Raw genomic sequence first — 19620 nt, forward strand, 5'->3', positions numbered from 1 at the left:
GGTTCCTAATGCCATATGTAGTACCTATACAGCAACATTATAAAGATGAAGGAGATGAAAAAAAGTGAGTCGTGACAGTCTATGTATGTCGGCTGATCCCCCACAGTGCGCATGATCTACATGAGAAGGTGAACAGGAACATAATCCGCGTGCCCGACTCTTGGTCGATTCCCCTGAATAAATAGGGGCCAACCACCTAAGAAGCGCCACCATCATCATCGTAAGAAAAAAAAAAAAAGGGGTAGGACAACCGTCCTTTTTGCTTACACCAGTGTTTGCACGCCTTACCCCTCGTTTATGACGTATCCGTATGAACTAGCTCGGTTTTCTGATGGTTTATTTGACCTATATTTTTTTTTCTGTTAGTTGTTCTTTGTTCCAGTGAATCTCAGGACCCAGATGGCTGTCATCCTCGGGCGGGCGACGAAGTTCCTATTGTTTTCCAGATTTTCCGAGCATCTCAGAAATTAGAGGAACGAGCACACACAAGTACTTAGCGGTATAAGCAAACTACCATGTGTATAAAAAATCTGACTGGGGTCGCATTAAGAGCGACGTCGGCTATAGCTAAGAGCGACAATCGTTTCAGCTTTAATCACTAACTATCGCCGTAATAAAGCCAATTGAATTATGTGACTGTAATAGAAATATGTTTCGATCCAAATAAACTGGAAGCAATTCGGTAATTCCGATCAGACGCGCATCCTGCGCAGATATCGTGATAGCCGCGCCGGGGAAATCTACGAAGCAGTTGCAATTCATTCTATTGGACCATCATGTGTAAGTGCACCATCGGTCGTACTAAATGACAAAAAAAATGATCTCTGCAGGCGTTTGTTGCATTGTCATGGACTAGTTGGGACGCATGCGGTAAGCCTCCCCCCCCCCCTTTTTTTTCTTTGTTATTTCCGTATCCCCATAAGTGTATTTATTTGCACTTACGAAATAAACGCTCGTGTCGGTAACCCCAAGTCCCGCCAGTGTATCTTGTCCCGTGCGTCCTCGCTATCCCCTGGTTTGACTTCGAGCTTGTCAAAATACGCGCCTGCTGGTCTTCTGCCAACGAATTCAACGTATGCACATCGTAAGCAAGCTTAACACGAACGGTCTGGACTACTTTACTTTCAGGGATGCCGGTCGCGAAGCACTGTGCGCTTTGACCGCGATAATACTTCGTTTCGCTATGCTCGGATGGTATGTCGGCATGCATGGTTAACATCTCGGCTACAGAATGCAAAGCTACGCGGCGCTAGTTGCAATCAAACAGTTTCAGGACACGTTGCAGAGCGTTCATGTTAAACTTGCTAACAACTGTACATCCACGGCCACTGTCGCGATACATCTATATAGTTAAGCAATGCACAACTAAGCAAAATACCGCCCAACTAAGATAGATCTGTATAATTCCTATAGCTACATTTTAACAGTGGCCGCACAAATCGCATTCAAAACTCCCTCCAAAAAGAAAACATGACGTCTCTGTCAGGTGGCAGCACGTAACCTGCTCATTCAATAAAGCAAATGTTACCTTCCTCTACAATCTTTCTTGCCACACTGATCTCTCTCCCTGTGCCCTCTCATTCCTACTTTCAGTTTTGAAAATCGTCCGAGCGAGCAGACAGGTGGAGGGAAACGAAGGTGTGCGAGCGGCCGCACTGCGTCCCGTCTGTTCGTTGAGTATCCTCGCGACTGCTGCAGGTAAGTGGCGCTTGCCCGTACGATTTTGTTCGCAAAGCAAAGGCACGCCATTGTCTGAAACGCAGCAGCGATTGTGGATTTGCGCGGTCAGCTGTGTACTGCACGACGCAGTGGTAGTTCAAAGGTCGCGCTGGTCGTTTGCCCCGGTGTTCGAAGAACTCTCGCTTTCCACCCAGGCACCTTCGTTCGGCGGGCTTTTCCGGACCTGCCGACTTCGAAGAACCATGGCTCGCCGCAGGTCGACGTCCTCTGCGTCATGTAAGCGGCCCTCTCGAACTACCTCGAACAGCCTGGACAAAGAGCGCGCCTCAAGATCGACAAAGAAACGAACGTGATCGAAAGAGTTTCACGTGTAGGATACGGACTGCATTGAGGGGTCGCGCTGGTGGCGTAAATGACTTTAAGAAGCATATTGATTAATACTTTTGCGAGGGAAAACTTAAGCCCCTTAGGTGCATTCTCCGATCGTTTGTCGGCCTTTTTTCTTTTTTTTTTTCTGATGACCGCGTGCTGACGGGCAACGCAAATCTATTTTTCCTGCTCTGATTTGCTGCTTCAATCACGCTTTAGCGCGATTCAGAGGCCCCGCAAGTGTGCATCATTTTATAGCACGCCTTTGGCACACAGCCTGCCGACCTCTCACATTTAATAAAAACGGCTCATTGAGTCGACGATTCGCGCTGTGGTTCCGCGCATTCTGCCCATGTGCCCGGTCGTTTAGTGAACATTGCCAAGCAAATTAAAGCGTGCGCACGTCAAGACGTACAACGAGGCGCGCATATTTGAACTTTTCCAGCGTTGAGCATACTCGGCAATTTGTGTTGTCTATATTCCTGATAACAAGGCGCAGTCAGTACGCTGACTGCGCCTTGTAACTGTTACAAAGTACGCTGACTGACGTACTTTGTAAATGAGAGCCCCCATTTCAAGGATGAAAGTGCAGTTATATCAATAACTGAAGTACCACTAAACTGCATTACGGACTGTAAGTACATCACTGATCTGCGCAAGCTATCAAAAAGAAAAAAAAGAAAAAGAAAAACGTTGTTTGAGTGCACTCAGTGGATATTGCTAAGGTGTTGCATTGTGTAGGCCCCGTGGATTGTATTATGAAAGCACAGTACAAAAGTTAGCTTCTAAGCTAGACCTAATTGAGTCAAGGCTATTTGCAAAACTTTTTAGTCATAGTGCTCCCTTGTGTTTGAGTCGCCTCAGTCAAGATGGAGCAAGCATAGAGTTTCCTAAAATTGCGATCGTCCAGTGACCGTGGGAATGACGGGTAGTACACAGATTTGCCTAGTCTTCGTACTTGCGGGCCTCGAACGCACTTGGGGCTTCGTTTATTGCTGTGTTTGGGCATTATTTCTATTGAAAGAATGGACAGTTATAAACTTTGTGGCCCGATTTGAAATGGTTTGCCTAAAGTTTAAAGTAGTGGGGTGGAACTGTTGAACATTTGCCGATTGTCATTTCGTGACGAAGCAACTTCAAGCCACACGAAGCTGACCGGAGACAGAAGTACAAAAATGAGACAAATCTATGTACTACCCATCATTCCCATGTTAGCTGAAATGCTGTGCGTTGTAGCTCCCATAGACACTAGCGCCGGAGTTCCCTCTAGTGTATTTATAGGAAACTCTATGGGAGCAAGCCCATAATGCTGCCCTTGTTGAACTCAGAATTCTTAGGCCATTTTGTCTTCTAGAAACAGTTTGTCACTGGTAACTTCGGTAACTTTTGTAGAGGAAAAACTATTGATGCAGACCAAACCAATATGCCTTGTAAAAGAACCTTCTTGTTAGTAGTGCGTTGGGTACCTTAGTTAACAGATTTAGTACAAGTGAGCCTTGCAAGCTGTGGAAATAGCATTTCTTTGACAAGTAATGATTGAAACAAATTACTGCAGAGGGATGTTGAGCTGCTCGTCACACTTGAAGTCTCTATGACCATTTTTCAGCGTGGTGGGGGTGTTGTGTTCTATTATTGTACTTTGTCCACCCGAATCCGATTTGTCCTTTATCTGTAGCAAGCTTCTTCAAACTAAGTACACAATATCCTGCCCAGCCAAAGCAGTAGACCTCAATTACTTGGGTCAGTGGAATATACTAAAGCTCTGTTCAGCTGTGTTTGTGCACACCAGGCATACCTTACTCAGACTTATTTTTAATATGTGTTATTTTGCATATTATGTTATATATAGTTTTTAATATATGTAAAGAAATTCTTCGCTTTGTTTTTCTATGTGCTGCGAAGGGCATGCATGTTTCTTTGCCTTAGTCGCACAAAAAGCATTTTGCTTTGGTCATTGCTCTGTGGTTTGATTGATTCATTCAACACTTTGCAGAAGGAAGAAGCACCACATGTACAACCCGAAATCTGGCTTGAGCTTCAAACTGCATACTTTTTTAAAGGGACTTTAAAGAGCAATTTTTGTGTATTAGTAAAGTACAATTTCACAATCCCCGAAACACCACTCTTATCGTGACATGACATTTGTTAAGCGTGAAAACGAGCAAAAAGAAACTGTGCGTGGAGAGGCCACCTTGAGATTCTCACACCAAACATTGTGACGTCATAGAACTTTGAAGGCGTCTTTTGGATCCTACATAGCTTCTAATGGATAAAATTGAAGTACATTGTATTCTGTGGGTGGGCCATAGGCCTAGCATATAAAGTTTCAGAAAATTTCATGAAGCAATGTCACGAAAATAGGAAAAATGCGTTGTGGAATTTCTGGCATGATGTGCAGAGATTACGACGTGAAATTTAAAAATGAAACTTCGACTTTGATTTTCTCCGCTAACATTGAACTCATAACAGTGAAACTTGGGACGTTAGAGTTCTCGCAAAGTGCATTTTATCAGTCTAAAACAACTAATCATTTCTCCTTAGTGTCCCTTTAACGTGGTCTGTTATAGAAAATATGGCAAGGAAGCAAGGTTTATTGTACCAATATCTGTCGTCTAAGAGTGCTAACATGTCTATTCTGGATACGGTCCACTAGCCGTGCACTGCACCGTCCCAGAGCTGACACTTGAAGACTATGACCCCAAGCCCGATGAGGAGCTGATCTGCGTGATCTGCCACTCTGTGCTGAGTGAGCCCGTCGAGTGCCACTGCCGGCACGTCTTCTGCCGCCGCTGCATCTCCGAGTGGGTCCGCAAGAACAACAGCTGCCCCGTGTGTCGCAAACGGGCCGTCTCTGCCTTCATGCCCACCCTGCCTCTTGTGCAGAACATGGTCAACCGTCTCAAGGTTAGCAATCAGTCGATCTTTATTTTTTCACAACACACTACAGGATAAGAAATGAAGTGTAAATTTGAGTGCTCTTTTTTTTTATTAGGCACAATATAATGAGAATTAACAATCATGCCAGGAAAATAAAGTATGAGGGATATTATTGGAAGTAATTGTAATATATTTGTGAAGAAAGAAAAGTGGACAAAGAGATACCTCAGTGACTCAACCTGTGACGTAGAAGTGTGGCAGCTTGGGCTAGTTGGTATGGCATGACGATAGTTATAGCGCGAGAACAAAACGACGACACAGAGACAAGAACACGAAAGACACGAGCGCTCGTGTCTTTCGTGTCCTTCTTGTCTCTGTGTGGTCGTTTTGTTCTCGCGCTATAACTATCATCAACCTGTGACCTTCGAATAACGCGTCCAATGCTCTACCAACTGAGCTACCCCGCGGGTATCCCCTCGTTCACTTGGTAAGGCTATATGTGCATGGGAGAGTCAGTCAGCGCCGCCTGTTGCCATTATGGCGAGTGTGGGACACTCATTTGTTAGGATATACTAAAGGAGGCCCGTAGTGTGAAGAGAATAGGAACCTCCTGTACAGTATAAACATAAATATTTGATTGGGAATAACAGTAACAAAGGTGGTATGATCGCAAGATTTTAAATAATGATGTAGAGATACAAGCAAATGATGATATTAATGTCAACATTGTATCAGCGGTAAGTTAAGCTAAGTACAAATGGCAGCTTGAAGACAGAATAACAGCTCGAGAGGGGGAAAAAAAGATAATACAAAAGAATGAATGTTGCATAACGAATTATTTTCTCATTTTATGGCTAAATCTATAGGTTTTTCTAGACTTTTTAATAATTTAGATTGTATTCTATAATGATATGGCTGCAAGATGAGCCTCTGTTTGCCATAATTCGTGTGCACTTTCGGCAGAATGAAGTTGTTATTGAGTTTAGTTTGTACTGAGTTGAGATTGTGAATAAATTAATGCTGTCTCTGTTCAGTACATACTGCACAAACAGTAAGTGCTTACTTAAAAAACAAAAAACAAACAAAACGAACAGGAAAGGGGAGCACTAGAAGCTTTCGTGACATTTTTTTACTCTACTTGGTAGCCTTATGGCTGATCATTCCAAAATTGAATCGTAAGTGCTCTTTTATATAGTTTATTAATGCTGGCATTGCTCATTGTGACCAATTTTAGCATCACTTCAGAATGCCCACCCAAAGTTATAACAAACTAGCACCCCACAGTGGGAGAGTGCCTAACACGACGTGCACTCAAGCATTGGTGATGTTGATCGTGCAGTTTTCAAATAGGTTCCCCGTGCACAAGAAAGAATGGAACGATGTGAAAGTGTGTTCTCTAAGGAAAAAGAGAGGCATTCCTGGCGTAAGCAGTGAAAACCACATTCAGAGAAGCCCAACAGCAGTGCGAGTGGGTGGGGAGGAACAATAACTTAATGGGTGCCATTCGTGGTTTTGTGTGCACCCTACGAATCTTCTGCAAGATCCATAATAATACTTTCTTTTCTTGTGGAATGGTGCGCGGTGCATCCGTCCATGTCATGCTGGTGGGGACTTCGCAAGGTGCTGCCAGCCCAAACGAGCACTCTCATCTACTTCAAAACCAAATTAGGCTACCTTGAAGGCAACAATCGCTATTAATAATTTGCCAGAAGAGCCTCCGTGCACGGGACAGTGAACCACTACAACCAACCACTGAAACATCTTGAAAGTTTCGGTTTTGGTGTCGGGAGCCGTGTGACACAAATAAAATTGCGCAAGTGATTGTGTTCTTCATTTTTGAGCTCTGAGAAACAGGGCCCCGAATATTGGTGTTCAGCTATAATAAGTCTACATTCCTTAATTCGCTGAAAGCCGTTTGGAATTTTTTGTACAGTCCTGCAGCGGGCTGCCAAAACATCACACATTCCACCAGGGCGCTCTCCCTTCACCTGTTGGCAGTTTTCACCTCTCGTTCTCTTGGGACATTGCATTCCGTTTCATTAAGAACATGTATAAGATTGTATCATGTGCAGCTTTCATCATGTAAAGAGCTGTGTGGGGCACCTCCTCCTGGCAGTTCTGGGCTGTGACGGGATGTGTGAAAAGCATGCGTGACCTAGTAGCCACGCTGACAATGTCAGAAACTGCAACTGTCGCAAGATGTTGCCCCATAGAGCAAAACCGGGCTGCTCACGCACTCCGCACAGACGTGAACATGGCTGCACGGGGCTCTTTCTGTGTAGGATTTCTTTCAGGGGCTTTCTGTCTGTAGTCCTGTGTTTAGTACTTGCTTGCACATAATTTATTCTCATTGCTTGCAGCATGCATTTCATAAAGTAAATCTTTCATTTTTTATTGCCAGCTAGAAATCTTACTGAAATGTCCTTTTAATGCCATTTTAAAACCAGCAAATGTTTATACATAGACAGCAATGTTTTTAGTATTTATTCTACTCACTTATTTTATTTTTTTTATCGTGGGCCCAACAGGTAAAGTGCCGAAATTCTGGATGTGATGCCCGTGTAGCTGCAGAAAGTTTTGCGAACCACGTGAATTCGTGCGAGTTTCACGAGGTCGGCTGTCCGCACGAGGCATGCGAGCACCGTTGTGCACGTCGCGAGCTGGAGTCTCACGTAAGGCAGTGCCCACTTCGTGAAGTCACTTGCGAGCAAGGCTGTGGACTTGTGCTCACTCGGGACCGTCTCAAGACCCACAGCTGTGTGGAGGAGCTGAAGCGTAAGCTAGATGGTAGGTACCGGTTTCTGCTGCTTAAGCTCACCTTTTTTTAAAATTATTTTTTGGAAGCAAGTGCAAGCTTGCATAATATGCCATTTCCTTTCTTCAGCAAGAGGTATCCAGCAGCAAATAAAATGGGAAATAGTAATAAAATAATGACAATCATGGCAATCATTACTTCTTAGTTGTTTCACCGAAAGGTCTTGAAAGAAATTGACAGTACAAAAAAGCCGTTCTTCAAAACAGTGGAAGTAGGGAATAAATGGTCAACTGAATGGACTGGCATGCAACATGCTTCTCAACGAAGTTTTTTGGCACGCGCTTATTTTTGCCTGTTGCACCTCTGCTTGCAGTGACAAGGCTGCCAGCATTTGTGAGTGTGCAAACGATTGCCCGTCTCAGCAGAGTTCTGTTGCAGTAATCAAAGGCAAAACGAGAGAAACTGCCAGCCTGTCAGCGTAGGAATTGAATGTAGAATTGTTAGTTTGGAATTGTCGATTCTAATCATTCAGAGTAGTATCGAGTTTTGTAACGTCTCTGGATTGGCGGTTAATTTCATTATACGAGGGTTTCCGCTTGCTGCCATTTTCGCTTTGTACAGTTGACTTTTTTCCCCCAATATTTTGCCAAGTGGTGTTGCAATGTGAAGTGAAAGCAGTCACCGGCACTTAAGAGTCATTTTTTTTATTTTGTTGGAGAGAAATCGGGACAATCGCAATGCTCTGTATAATGGGAAGTCGAATCACAGAAAAAACAGGCGTTTGTATGAACAACCGGTTTTTTTAGACAAGTCAAACTTTTTGTGGTTGAATTTCGTATTTGTGATGTGTATGTCACCATCACTGTGAAGATCTTGGCCTTCTGGTGCTGGCTGTGCTGTCCTTATTGGCCTGTGCTTCCTTCGGTGTGCGATTTTGTTGTTGAAGTGAAGGGCTATGTCATGAGGAAGCAACATCACGAAGATGAGACAGAACATTGCATAGTAGTCATCATCCGATACCGGGAGAGTCTTGAGGGCATGTCTCTGTAATTGCACTGTGTAGTACAGGCATCGAAGTCCTCGAAGGTCTTGGGAGGATTGAGCTGGTTGCATGTCGTTGAATAGCTGCATACGAGCCTGACTGATTGCATCAGTCTGGGCAAATCGTTGTTTCAGAATGTCCACGGCTTCGCAGTAGCAGCTTGTGGTTGCTGGTCAAGATGCAATGTGAATAAATGAACCAGTCAGTGAGCCCACCCTTGTTGTAGGATAACTTGATTGAACTGTTCCCAAAAAGGTGTCTAGCTCTGAAGCTTCCATGTGTTGTTTTTCATGCTTTTCTATGCCATGGGTTGCTGATGTCACATGTGAGTTCTAAACTTGAGGGATATTTCAACATGTACGATGTCATAGAATATGTAGTGCATTGAAAAAGCTAAGCTCTCTATTATTGCTGTCAAGTGCTTCTAGATCAAGATTCCTGTTGTCAAGCATTCATATATATAAATCATATCACAGTTTAGGGACTTCATACATACATACATACATACATACATACATACATACATACATACATACATACATACATACATACATACATACCGTATATACTCGCATGATGATCGCACTCGCGTAATGATCGCACCCCTAATTTTTGTTGTCTAAATGAGATTTTTTTTTTCCCCCGCGTAATGATCGCACCCCGAACTTGCCGCATCGATATGTCGTGTGCCAAGTCTAGCCGATGATCATCGCCTTTATTATCTGTCGAATGAAACTCGCCAACTGCACGCACCAAACATATTCTTAATTTTTGCTCGCCGTTGGCGGAAACATGCCATTTAGGATTGCAGTAAGGGCAAAAGCAGCAGTTTTCACTGAATGCCCGCCATGTGTTTTTATGTCTGTGGCAGCTGAACGTGCCTATCATTGTTTCTGTGATCTGAAAGCAGGCATCACTACGCTAATGCTGTAAATTTGCTGATTTAAATGAAAGCATTCTTTATTTAAATTGAAGAAACTGTTCTGACGCGCGTGACGTACTCGGAACCTTCATAACTGACGAAAAGAAGAAAAAAAAAATGCGGTCGCTTCGCTCTGTTAGCCGCCATGTTTGTTTTGACATCCCGCACTGTTACCGCGGCGGTCGCCTGTTGGTCGACCTGTGTTCATCCCGCAGCAATGGTTTTTTTTTTCTTAGACCACGTTTTTTTTTGTGTGTGTATGTGTGTGCTTTGTGATCGTCTTTGTAGGTGTTCTGTGATCCTCTGTTGAAGAGCCGTTTCGCCATGGGGCGGTATGCAAGCTTCACTGCTGTGTTCAAGCTGAAGGCGCTTGACTACGCGTTAGAGCACGGCAACCGCGCTGCCGGCAGACATTTCGGCGTCGACGAAATCCAGATCCGATATTAGAAAAACAGCGCAACAAGCTCATGGTTACTAACAGCACGCGACGAGCTTTCCGCGGACCCAAATCTGGCAAGTTCCCGAATATTGAAAATGCAGTCCTCAAATACGTGAAGAACATGTGCAAGGACGGTTGTGCAGTGTCGTTAGACATGATACGGACGCAGGCGCGCACAGTTTCCAGGCGGCTGGGAATAGCCACAAAGGACTTCCGCGCCAGTTCCGGCTGGACGACACGCTTCATACGGCGGAATGGACTGTCGCTGAGGCGGCGGACGTCGTTGTGCCAGCGACTTCCATCCACATACGAAGACAAGGTGATCGATTTCCACAGGTTCGTCACGAGGATACGCTAGAAAAACGGCTTCCTGCTGTCACAGATAGGCAATGCCGACCAAACGCCGTTGACGTTCGACATGCCTCGAAGCACTACTGTGAACGAGAAAGGTGCTCGAAGCGCTCTCCTGAAAACGTGTGGTGTGGAGAAGCAGCGATGCACCGTGATGCTCGCAGTGACAACAGACGGGTGCAAGCTGACGCCGTATGTTATTCTGAAACGGAAAACAATTCCGAAGGAAACTTTCCCCGTGGCATCCACATCCGTGCTCAAGTGAAAGGGTGGATGACAGCAGACCTCATGGTCGATTGGATCAAGACGGTTTGGGGGCGAAGAGCACGAGCAGTTCTGCTTCCTTCACTTCTTGTGCTGGATAGCTTTTGAGGCCATCCTGTTGACATTACCGAGCTGAAGGAGTGGCGCACGGACGCTTCGGAGTCTGAGTGAACGTCAGGGGGTCAGAGAGGTAAAAAATAAAAGGGCAGTGTGCTATGCATGTAGCTCTTGCGTAATGCGTGCATTTTATTACAAAGGTAAGCCCTAATTTACTTTTATCTTTGGTTATGTTCATGAGAGTTATCGTAAGAATTCTGATTAGCGACTTTTTTGTGCTTTCAGTGCTCGGACAGGACAGGACAAACAACTTTATTTGGTGCTCGGAGTATTTTTTTTTACGGAAAATTTCCCCGCGTAATGATCGCATCCCAAAGTTGGAGACAATTTTTTTGAAAAAAAAAGTGCGATCATTATGCGAGTATATATGGTACACACGCACGCGCACACACACACACGCACACATACCGTAATTACTCAAATCTAACGCGCACCTTTTTTCTGGCTAAGCGAGTTCATAAATTACTTGCACGTTAGAATCGAGTACGAAAAAAAAAAAAAATGAATACGGTCATTCTATTGCCATCGGCATTTCAAAATGGCCGCCCCCTACGTGCGTCGGCATGGCGCGTCGGCCATTTCTGCCTATGTGTTTCCCATGTGCAGCACTTCGTACGTGTGCTGAGGAGTTCGTCATCTTGGTGTGCATTAGCATCGACGGCATGGAAGGGCCGACTCCAAAAACTCGACGAGTGCACCACGATGCCGCTTTTAAAAGAAAAGTCATCGCGTGTGCCGAAACGAACGTAAATCGGGCTGCATCGCGGTCGTTCGGAGTTCCCGAAACGTGCGTGCGGGACTGGCGGAGACAAAAGCAGAATATTGTCGACAGCAAAGATTCACGCAAAGGTTTCATTGGATCACAGCAGGGTCGGTTTCCAGCTGCTCGGCGAGTATGTGAGCAGTGAGCGGCACAGCGGCCCGTGACGACAGAACTGCTCCAAGTGCAGGCTATGCAGTTAGCTTTAGAAAAATGGCTAATGCGGAGCCAGTTTAAAGCGAGCAGGTGCAGGCCAACTAACTTTATGAAGAGGAAAGGCTTTTCCCTCCGAAGGGGAACGGGCATATGCGAAAAGTTTCCGAAGGAGTACGATGAAAAGCTTCACAGTTTTCAGAGGTTCGTCCTAAACTTGCAGCACAACAACGGCTACCTGCTTGGGCAAATCGGGAATGCCGATCAGACGCCTCTTTACTTCGACATGCCTGGCACCACAATCGTCGAGAAGAAGGGGGCGAAGCAAGTTCGCGTGCTGACATCGGGCCACGGTAAAACTAGAGTGACGGCAATGCTTTGTTGCACGTCAGATAGGCACAAGCTTCCCCCGTACCTCATATTTAAACGGAAGATGCTCCCGAAAGGAGTCTTTTTCCCGAGTGGTGTGATCGTGTGGGCCAACGAGAAAAATGGGTGCGCGTTGCAATTGATGTCTTACTTTTTTTTTTTCGTCGTGGAAACCGAGTGCGCGTTACAATCGAGGGCGGGGTAGAATCGAGTAAATACGGTATATACATACACACACACATACATACACACACACACATACATACATGCATACATACATACATACATACATACATACATGCATGCATGCATGCATAAAGTAGAACCTTGTTGGTACACTCTCGCTTAGTGTGATTTCTTGGCTCCTACGTTCGCAATCACAAAAATTTAATTGAGCTGATTCGGTTTGTATGATTTGGATTGTGTTTATTTCTAGTGTTTTTTTTTTTTTCGAAATGTATGAACAAGGTTCTTATTATTTATATTGCCACGTGCCATGCCGTTCTGCGCAGCTGCCACTATAGAGCGACAGCCGTCGCGTCATTTAGATAGGCTAGAGCGGACTGCGATTAACTTCCGATGGGCCCATCGTATCAGACAGTGCAGTATCTGATGATAGATGTGCGCATGTTCTGTGTTGTCTTTTCAGCGCTTAAATAACTGGCAGCGCATAAGCTGTGGGTTGTTCTTTTGGTGGAACGGCAACTGTGCATAGGCACGCCGCTCCGATCCTGTTAGTTTTCCTTTTGTGTCCTAAGCGTGAGGCACAAGTACGCCTCCTTACTAATAAACCTTGTCTGCCGCACCCTCGTCTTCTGTGGCTTCTAGTGACGACGACGCACGTGACAATATACACACAATATATTGGAGCTGTCTATCGAATCTGTTGATAAAAATTTTCTATGATAACGTCAACCAAAGGCTCTGTCTGTGTCTACCTATTTTTTCAGATGCCACGTCGGAGCGTGATGACTGGAAACAGAAGGCTGAGGAAACTACACATGCTCTGAACAGGCTTCGCGACACATTACGCCGATTGGGTGACTCGGTGGAAGGCCTGCAAAACAGCCTTGGTGACCTTGGAACGCGGCTGCGCTGCGCTGAGACAATGGCAGCGTCTGGCCAGCGTGGCCACCGATCAGCAGTGGCGCTGCGGACAGGCCGCACTACGCGCGACAGCTTTGTTAGTGGCAGCAGCTTGTATCCAGGTGTTCTGTTCGGTACGCGAACAGCGCGACTTCTGGACGAAATCGAAAGTGACTCCGACCGTAGCTGGAGTCCACACTCCGAAGGATCACGCGAGTCACTCGAGATCTTTGTTGATTTTAATGCCTGAGCATTGCAGTACTTTCTAGTTAACTTAGAAAGCTTCTTGCAGTTTGTGCTCAGTAGATTTGAAGTGTTGGTTTCATCAAACTTTTTCAGTTGTACGTGTTTGTTTGCTAAGTGACAGTTAACAGAGTTCAGTCTATTTTTTCTGTTTGGTTTTTCTGTTACCACTTATCGTTTGTGACTTAGCAGACTCCTCTGACAATACATATTTGTTGCTCCTGTTTGGCTGCCCTGCCGGGCAGGGATTCTACTGACTTTTCAATGAAATTTGCCAAACGACAAGCCAAGAATCGTCATTTCTCTTCAAATGTCGTCGAAAATGTTGCCACTCTTCATGTCTGTGGCATGTCAAGTTATACAAATTGCTAATTATGTATATCCCAGTGCAGTACAGTGCCATCCATAACCCTTCAATTATACTGACGTTTTTTAATGCCAGTCGCATCACTCACTTCACCAAGGGAGGGCTTTAGTCGGCTTGGAGCCCTTTCACCCACTTCACCATTTGACCATTGATAAAGGGCATGCATGCACCAGCAGCGTTCCTGAACGCTAGCATCTCATCAGACAAGTTTAAGATGGTTTCAGTGGTAGCATATACAAGGTGAAGCAGCCCCTACAATTTTATGTCACCATGGGCCCTTCGATTTGGCAAATTTGATGAAAAGCAGCCACCAGTGGCAAACCTGTCGCCGGGTTGGTCTATTGGCTACGGTACTCAACTCCTGACCCGAAGGTTGTGGGAGCGTACCGCGGCTGCGGCAGCTGCATTTTCAGTAGAGGCGAAAATGCTGTAGGCCCGTTTGCTCAGATTTGGGTGCACGTTAAAGAACCCCAGGTGGTCAAAATTTTCGGAGCCCTCCACTATGGCGTTTCTCATAATCATATATTAGTTTTGAAACGTTAAACTCCACATATTAAGCAATCATTAGCTCTTGTTTGGCAGCCTCATAACTCCAAACTTCGACTGAGAGTAACTTTGGATGCATTTGGGCTTTTGGCTTAGGAAATATTTCTAATTTATCTAAACACAGAACACCACTTGGTTATTTTTTGTGCAAAATGCAAGACACACTGTTGCAAATAAAAAATCACCGCTCCAGCACTCGGCACTAATGGTCAACCTTGGAACATGCGGTCCCGGTGTTCAGCAATGGATTCAACCCGACGTGACACTAAAGTCTTTCACAATTATTGGTTATATGTTTGTGCTTTTTAGTGAAGTTAGACACACTCTTGGTCTGGATTTATTGCAGTGTTTATTTCGCATGCTGCACATTTTGCCTCGCATGATCACGGTCATGGAGATGTGCAATGCAATAATCACAGTGGTTGTTCTCGAATCACAAGTGGTCACAAACGCTGCAGTCGCAGCCAAAGTGCCGCTAGAGAAACCCCTGTCGAAAGCGGGCATTTGCCCCGGCGATCATAATCCTGCAACCATTACGTTGACCCTGTAATGTCACTTGTTCGGCATATGCACTGCGCCGTGTCTCTTATAGGCAGAAAGAAATTAGGCGCCTTTTTTTTTTATCTTTAAGAACCATGATTAATTGTTCAGCGCGGTGTTGTTACGAGCGTTCGACATCGCGAAATAACTCGGCGGCGTGGCTTGCAGGATCCGCCAACCTCCGTGCTTGCATTCTTGTTCTAGATTTAGTGCGGCTTCGAAGGCTGCCCTATCATCGGTTTGCAGTTGGCGCTGGCACTCGACCTCCCTGGCCTGTTTTTGTGCCAGGACTGCACTATCAATTTGGCGAATGCGAGCTCTCTTACGTTTCCACTGTCCGCGCTGTTCTAGAGTTGTCGCTGCAGCGGCTGCATTTCCGATGGAGGCTGAAATGTTGTAGGCCCGCGTGTTCAGATTTGGGTGCACGTTAACGAACCCCTGGTGGTCGAAATTTCCGGAGCCCTCCACTACGGCGTCTCTCATAATCATATGGTGGTTTTGGGATGTTAAACCCCACATATCAATCAATCTTCCAGAGTTGTCCGTGGCATACCCATGTGGCAGGTTTCAGGAGAAACCGGTGCACGCGTGCTCGGCGCCACAGCTGCAACAAGATGGACGACGTCACTCACAATGCAACCATTGCTTGGGTACCACTCTGAGAAAGACGTAACTGATAGGACAGTCAATGCAGACCGCTCCTGACACTGTTGCCGGTCAGTACTGCCCCTGAAAACTGTACCACCACGTTCAAGCTTTTTCATTGCTGCTTGGGGAGTGAAACAGCTGACGAACGTCAGATAGGTGATGGTTTATGATTAGTGTGAACTTGCAATATATGGTATTGCTCAGTGTCGGCATTTTTTGTCTGCAAGTAATTGCAGTGCCTCAGAAACTTGTACAAGTCTTGAATTTCGTTCTTGGCCCTCTGTAACAAATGCAGCAGGACGTCTCACGTGTAGTACTAGCGAATATGGGGTAGGCCACAATAGGTGTACTAGATTCAATGAAAAGTGATGCACCTGAATGGGCACGTTGCATGTGTTTGCTTTACTGAAACACTCATTAGGAAAGTTCCTCGGTGTTTGTTAATAGAAAGAAAAGAGGCACCTTCCATGAGAAAAGCCTTTTGCAAACCTAGACTTGTTGGTTTCGACTGTTAAGGGCTCGATCCTGGCTGTGGTGGTCGCATTTCGGTGGAGGCGAAATGGTAGCGACCTGTTTGCTGTGCGATGTCGGTACACGTTAAAGAGCACCAGATCGTCAAAATTTCCCGAGCCCTCTGCTACGTCATCTCGCATAATCGTATCGTCGCTTTGGGGCGTAAAACTTCACATGTTATCATTTAGACTGTTAAGAAGCTGCTACGAGATTATCATATTTGTGGTGCATACCTTGTTTCTTTGATGAGCAAAAACCAAAAACGAAGGCAGGAGTGTTAGAGGTGCATTCTTTTTACTGAAGGATGAGGGACGAGCCGGTGTTGCCATCTTTGTAATAAGCTGTCAGGGTTCAGGTATTCAGAAGTGTTACAGGGACACTAAAGTGAAGAGCAACTTTTTCTCTATTAGTAAGCTACCATTTCACAATAGCGAAAACACCACTCTTGCCGTGAGAGGATGCTCACTTGGGAAACTCTCAAAATGAAAATACAAATAGTGATGCTGCACTGATGTTTCTGCACGAGCTTACCACTGTGCCATAGATTTCGATGACTTATGCTAGGGCCTATGTAATCGTTTTGTTTGTAAAAGTGATTTACGTTGTGTTCTAAGGCACCAAAAGTCTGAAAGTGGTAAGTATTAAGAAATTTAATCAAATTAATGTAGCCAAAAGTATGCAAGAAGACTTCCAAATTCCTGACGTAATCTTTATACGCTGAAGGTTTGGTGTCAAATTCTAACATAATATTTTGAACCGCTTTTTCTGTCCCAATAAATAACCTATGATGGTGAAATATTAGAGTTGGAACAGAATAATTTCTGTCAATATTAACTCAGTTTTGCTTTAGTGTCCCTCTATTAATGCTTTGTGGTGTGCGATGTGAGTGCACGTTAAACACCAGATGGTCAAATTTTTAGAGCCCTCCACTACGGTGTTTCTCATAATCATATAGTGGTTTTGGGGCATAAAACCCTATGTCAAATTACTAACACTGCTGCGATTTGATCTTTGAAGGTGTTGGCACCAGTCTCCTACCCGGTGAGATTAGCTCCTTGCTTCTTGTATAATTGTATATAGGGACCCTGAAACGTTTTTAAAAGCTTTTTTTAGCATTTAGGCTTGAGCATCATCAAATAATTTGCGCCACAAATTTAGTGGCATGCCCCATCTTACCAGCCGATCTCATGCGCATGTGCATTCCAGCCTGGGAGAGTCGTGCTACCAAGGGATGTCTCTCTGTGAATGGGCGGTTGAAAGCATCTTGGGCTCAGCCACAGTGATCTTCAGCGATTCACAACTTTAAAGCATTGCGATAAATTGCACAGTTTATGCAGAAAGCTTTAATCAGTTTGTGAATCACCCTTGGTGAATTACAGACTTGACTTGCTCAGTCTACCGGCCCAATGTGTTTGTAAAAAACAAATCTTCAGACCGTTTCAGGGCCCCTTCAAACCTTTTTTTTATTGTCGATGTATCAAGCCTGCTGTGGCTTGTGCTCACCACTGTAGTTTTGAACAAACTGTCAACTGCCCCTGCCCAAGCTTGAATGTTGAAAGCTTGCTTTCATGCTTGTCACTGGGATTTTTCTGTTCAGAGTGGTCTCTCCATGCCTTTGCGATATGTTGTTCTCAGTGTACTCAATTGCATTTTTTTTTTATTGTACGTATGCTCCCACTATTTTTTGCTCGGAGCACTCATGATGCTCAAAGAGTGTTTTACCTTTGCTGTTGTGGAACAAGTTTGAGTAATTGAATGTGCATGGTAGCTTCACTGAATTGTTTTGTTTCGTGATGCGTCGTTCCAGTTGCTGCGTTGTATGGATCCTTGTGCAGATGTCATGCAGAGATGTGACTTTCTTTTCTTCTGTGTTGATTTATATTTCATTCTGCTCTAGAATAAAATTTTAACTAGGAGAACTTGTTCATGTTGACTTGACTGTATATGCCAAGGGTGCCTGCTACAGGTTTTCAACTTCACCAAACAAATTTTTCAGATGCCAGGCAAATTTGCTGCAAAGAGTGGAGCAACGCATTAATTACATGGAGCAGGAGATGCACTGGATTATTGCTTGTGCTTTTAAATCCCTTTATCAAAACAAATGTTGGCCACCAAAACAAGATTGGGATGGAGTTATAGATTATGCTATGAAAATTCTAGTGTCGTTAAGTTCATCACCACAGATAATTAGAAGGATTTAAAGAGGAAGAAATTTCTGTCATGTTGGTAAATTACTCTTTTGCAATATGAAAATCCCTGTGCTTGCCACGTTGCCATGACGTCACAGGTTATGACAGTGTTTACTAGTGCCTAGGTGGTTGTTAATCGATCAAAAGGAAGTACATATTTTTCTGCGGGATCGAGAGACTTCACATACGAACTTTCAAGGAATTTCGTTGAGCGAATATCACCAAAACACGAAAAAAAATATTTGAGACCAGGCGGTCACTGCTGGAATTTTCGGCGGAAAATCTGAAAGTGCAACTTGCTGAAAATTTTTCATACATTACTACTGAACCTATGTTGAAATTGTCGATACTAAAAATAATCAAGAAAAAATTGTCCCCACCTTCCCAAAAGGAATCGTGAGGAAATGTGAATGCATTTCTTGCGCCGGAGTACGCAGCGTAGTCATTTTAATGGAATAAATTATAACGAGACGAGGATTTGTATAGAAACCATTTATTTTCACATCAGCCAGCGAATGGTCGAGAGTGAGGCGCAAACGAGCGCGCGGACGGGAGAGTGGGGCGCATCGAGAAGAGAGTGACGGCGACAGAAGGAGCGGTGAAGTACTGCACCTACCCTCTCCACACACTCGGGACTCCGCTGAGCTCTGGCGATGCGAGCGCCCTCACACGCCAGAGTGTGCTCCTCTCCACTCACCGCTATAGTTACTGTATATGCTACCTTTATATGCTGCCTTTAGGTAGCATGTACAGTAACTATACTCACCTCTACTCCGCCGGCACCACCTGCTCCAGTTGCTAGGGGCGAGGATGAGCGCGCGCGCCCGCAGATGTTGCTGTAGGAGAGAGAAAAAGAGCGGAGAGATAACAGCTGCCGGCACGCGGACACCGACGGACGCCCGACATGCCCCGACTAAAAAATGCATTCGCATTTAAAATACTTCGGCACGCGGAATTGAACGTCCCACATTCTGGTCGCGAGCGCGCGGCGTTAGCCACTGAGCCACGAAGGAATTGCTCCTTTGTGGCTTAGTGCAACGTTCGAACGGCAAGTTTTTATATGTACCTTTTAGCACTGGCGGTGCCTATCTCGGGGGAAATAGCGTGTTTTCAGCATTATCAGCGAGATAGCGCGTGGCTTTAGCTCGGCGTAAAGGTTGATGCCTATAGCTCGTCGCGATACGCTCTTATCTCCCACGCGTGCTTTGCTCTTCGGAGGGAAGGGCCCTTATCCGCGCACTTGTCCGGTGGTTGGGGAGAATCGCGCGCGTTCGCCTTTCACCGGAACGATAGCGTTTAGATGCAGGGCGCACAAAGATAACTTCACTCGCTGGACAGGTTGCGTTTGGGAAAAGAGCGCACTTTTCAAACACAGCGAAGTAACAACTGG

At 45.1% G+C, this 19620-nt stretch overlaps 1 protein-coding gene across 1 annotated transcript; it reads left to right on the forward strand.

Annotated features, from left to right (window-relative positions):
• Nucleotides 1–1572: 1572 nt before the first annotated feature.
• Nucleotides 1573–17960, forward strand: LOC119179814 (uncharacterized). Its single transcript, XM_037430934.2, has 5 exons — nucleotides 1573–1698; nucleotides 1875–1956; nucleotides 4703–4953; nucleotides 7455–7713; nucleotides 13049–17960. Exons 2-5 carry the CDS (start codon nucleotides 1923–1925, stop codon nucleotides 13432–13434), a joined length of 930 nt encoding a protein of 309 aa, XP_037286831.1. The 5' UTR covers nucleotides 1573–1698; nucleotides 1875–1922; the 3' UTR covers nucleotides 13435–17960.
• Nucleotides 17961–19620: the final 1660 nt, after the last annotated feature.

Source organism: Rhipicephalus microplus, chromosome 7 (genome assembly GCF_043290135.1).
Source record: "Rhipicephalus microplus isolate Deutch F79 chromosome 7, USDA_Rmic, whole genome shotgun sequence".
Lineage (NCBI taxonomy): Eukaryota > Metazoa > Arthropoda > Arachnida > Ixodida > Ixodidae > Rhipicephalus > Rhipicephalus microplus.

Excerpts from the sequence above, each read along its gene's own strand:
- LOC119179814 (XM_037430934.2), top strand. The coding sequence starts at position 1,923 with ATGGCTCGCCGCAGGTCGACGTCCTCTGCGTCAT. Across the intron at positions 4,954-7,454 it reads ACATGGTCAACCGTCTCAAG|GTAAAGTGCCGAAATTCTGG; the intron begins GTTAGCAATCAG and ends TGGGCCCAACAG. Across the intron at positions 7,714-13,048 it reads GCTGAAGCGTAAGCTAGATG|ATGCCACGTCGGAGCGTGAT; the intron begins GTAGGTACCGGT and ends CTATTTTTTCAG.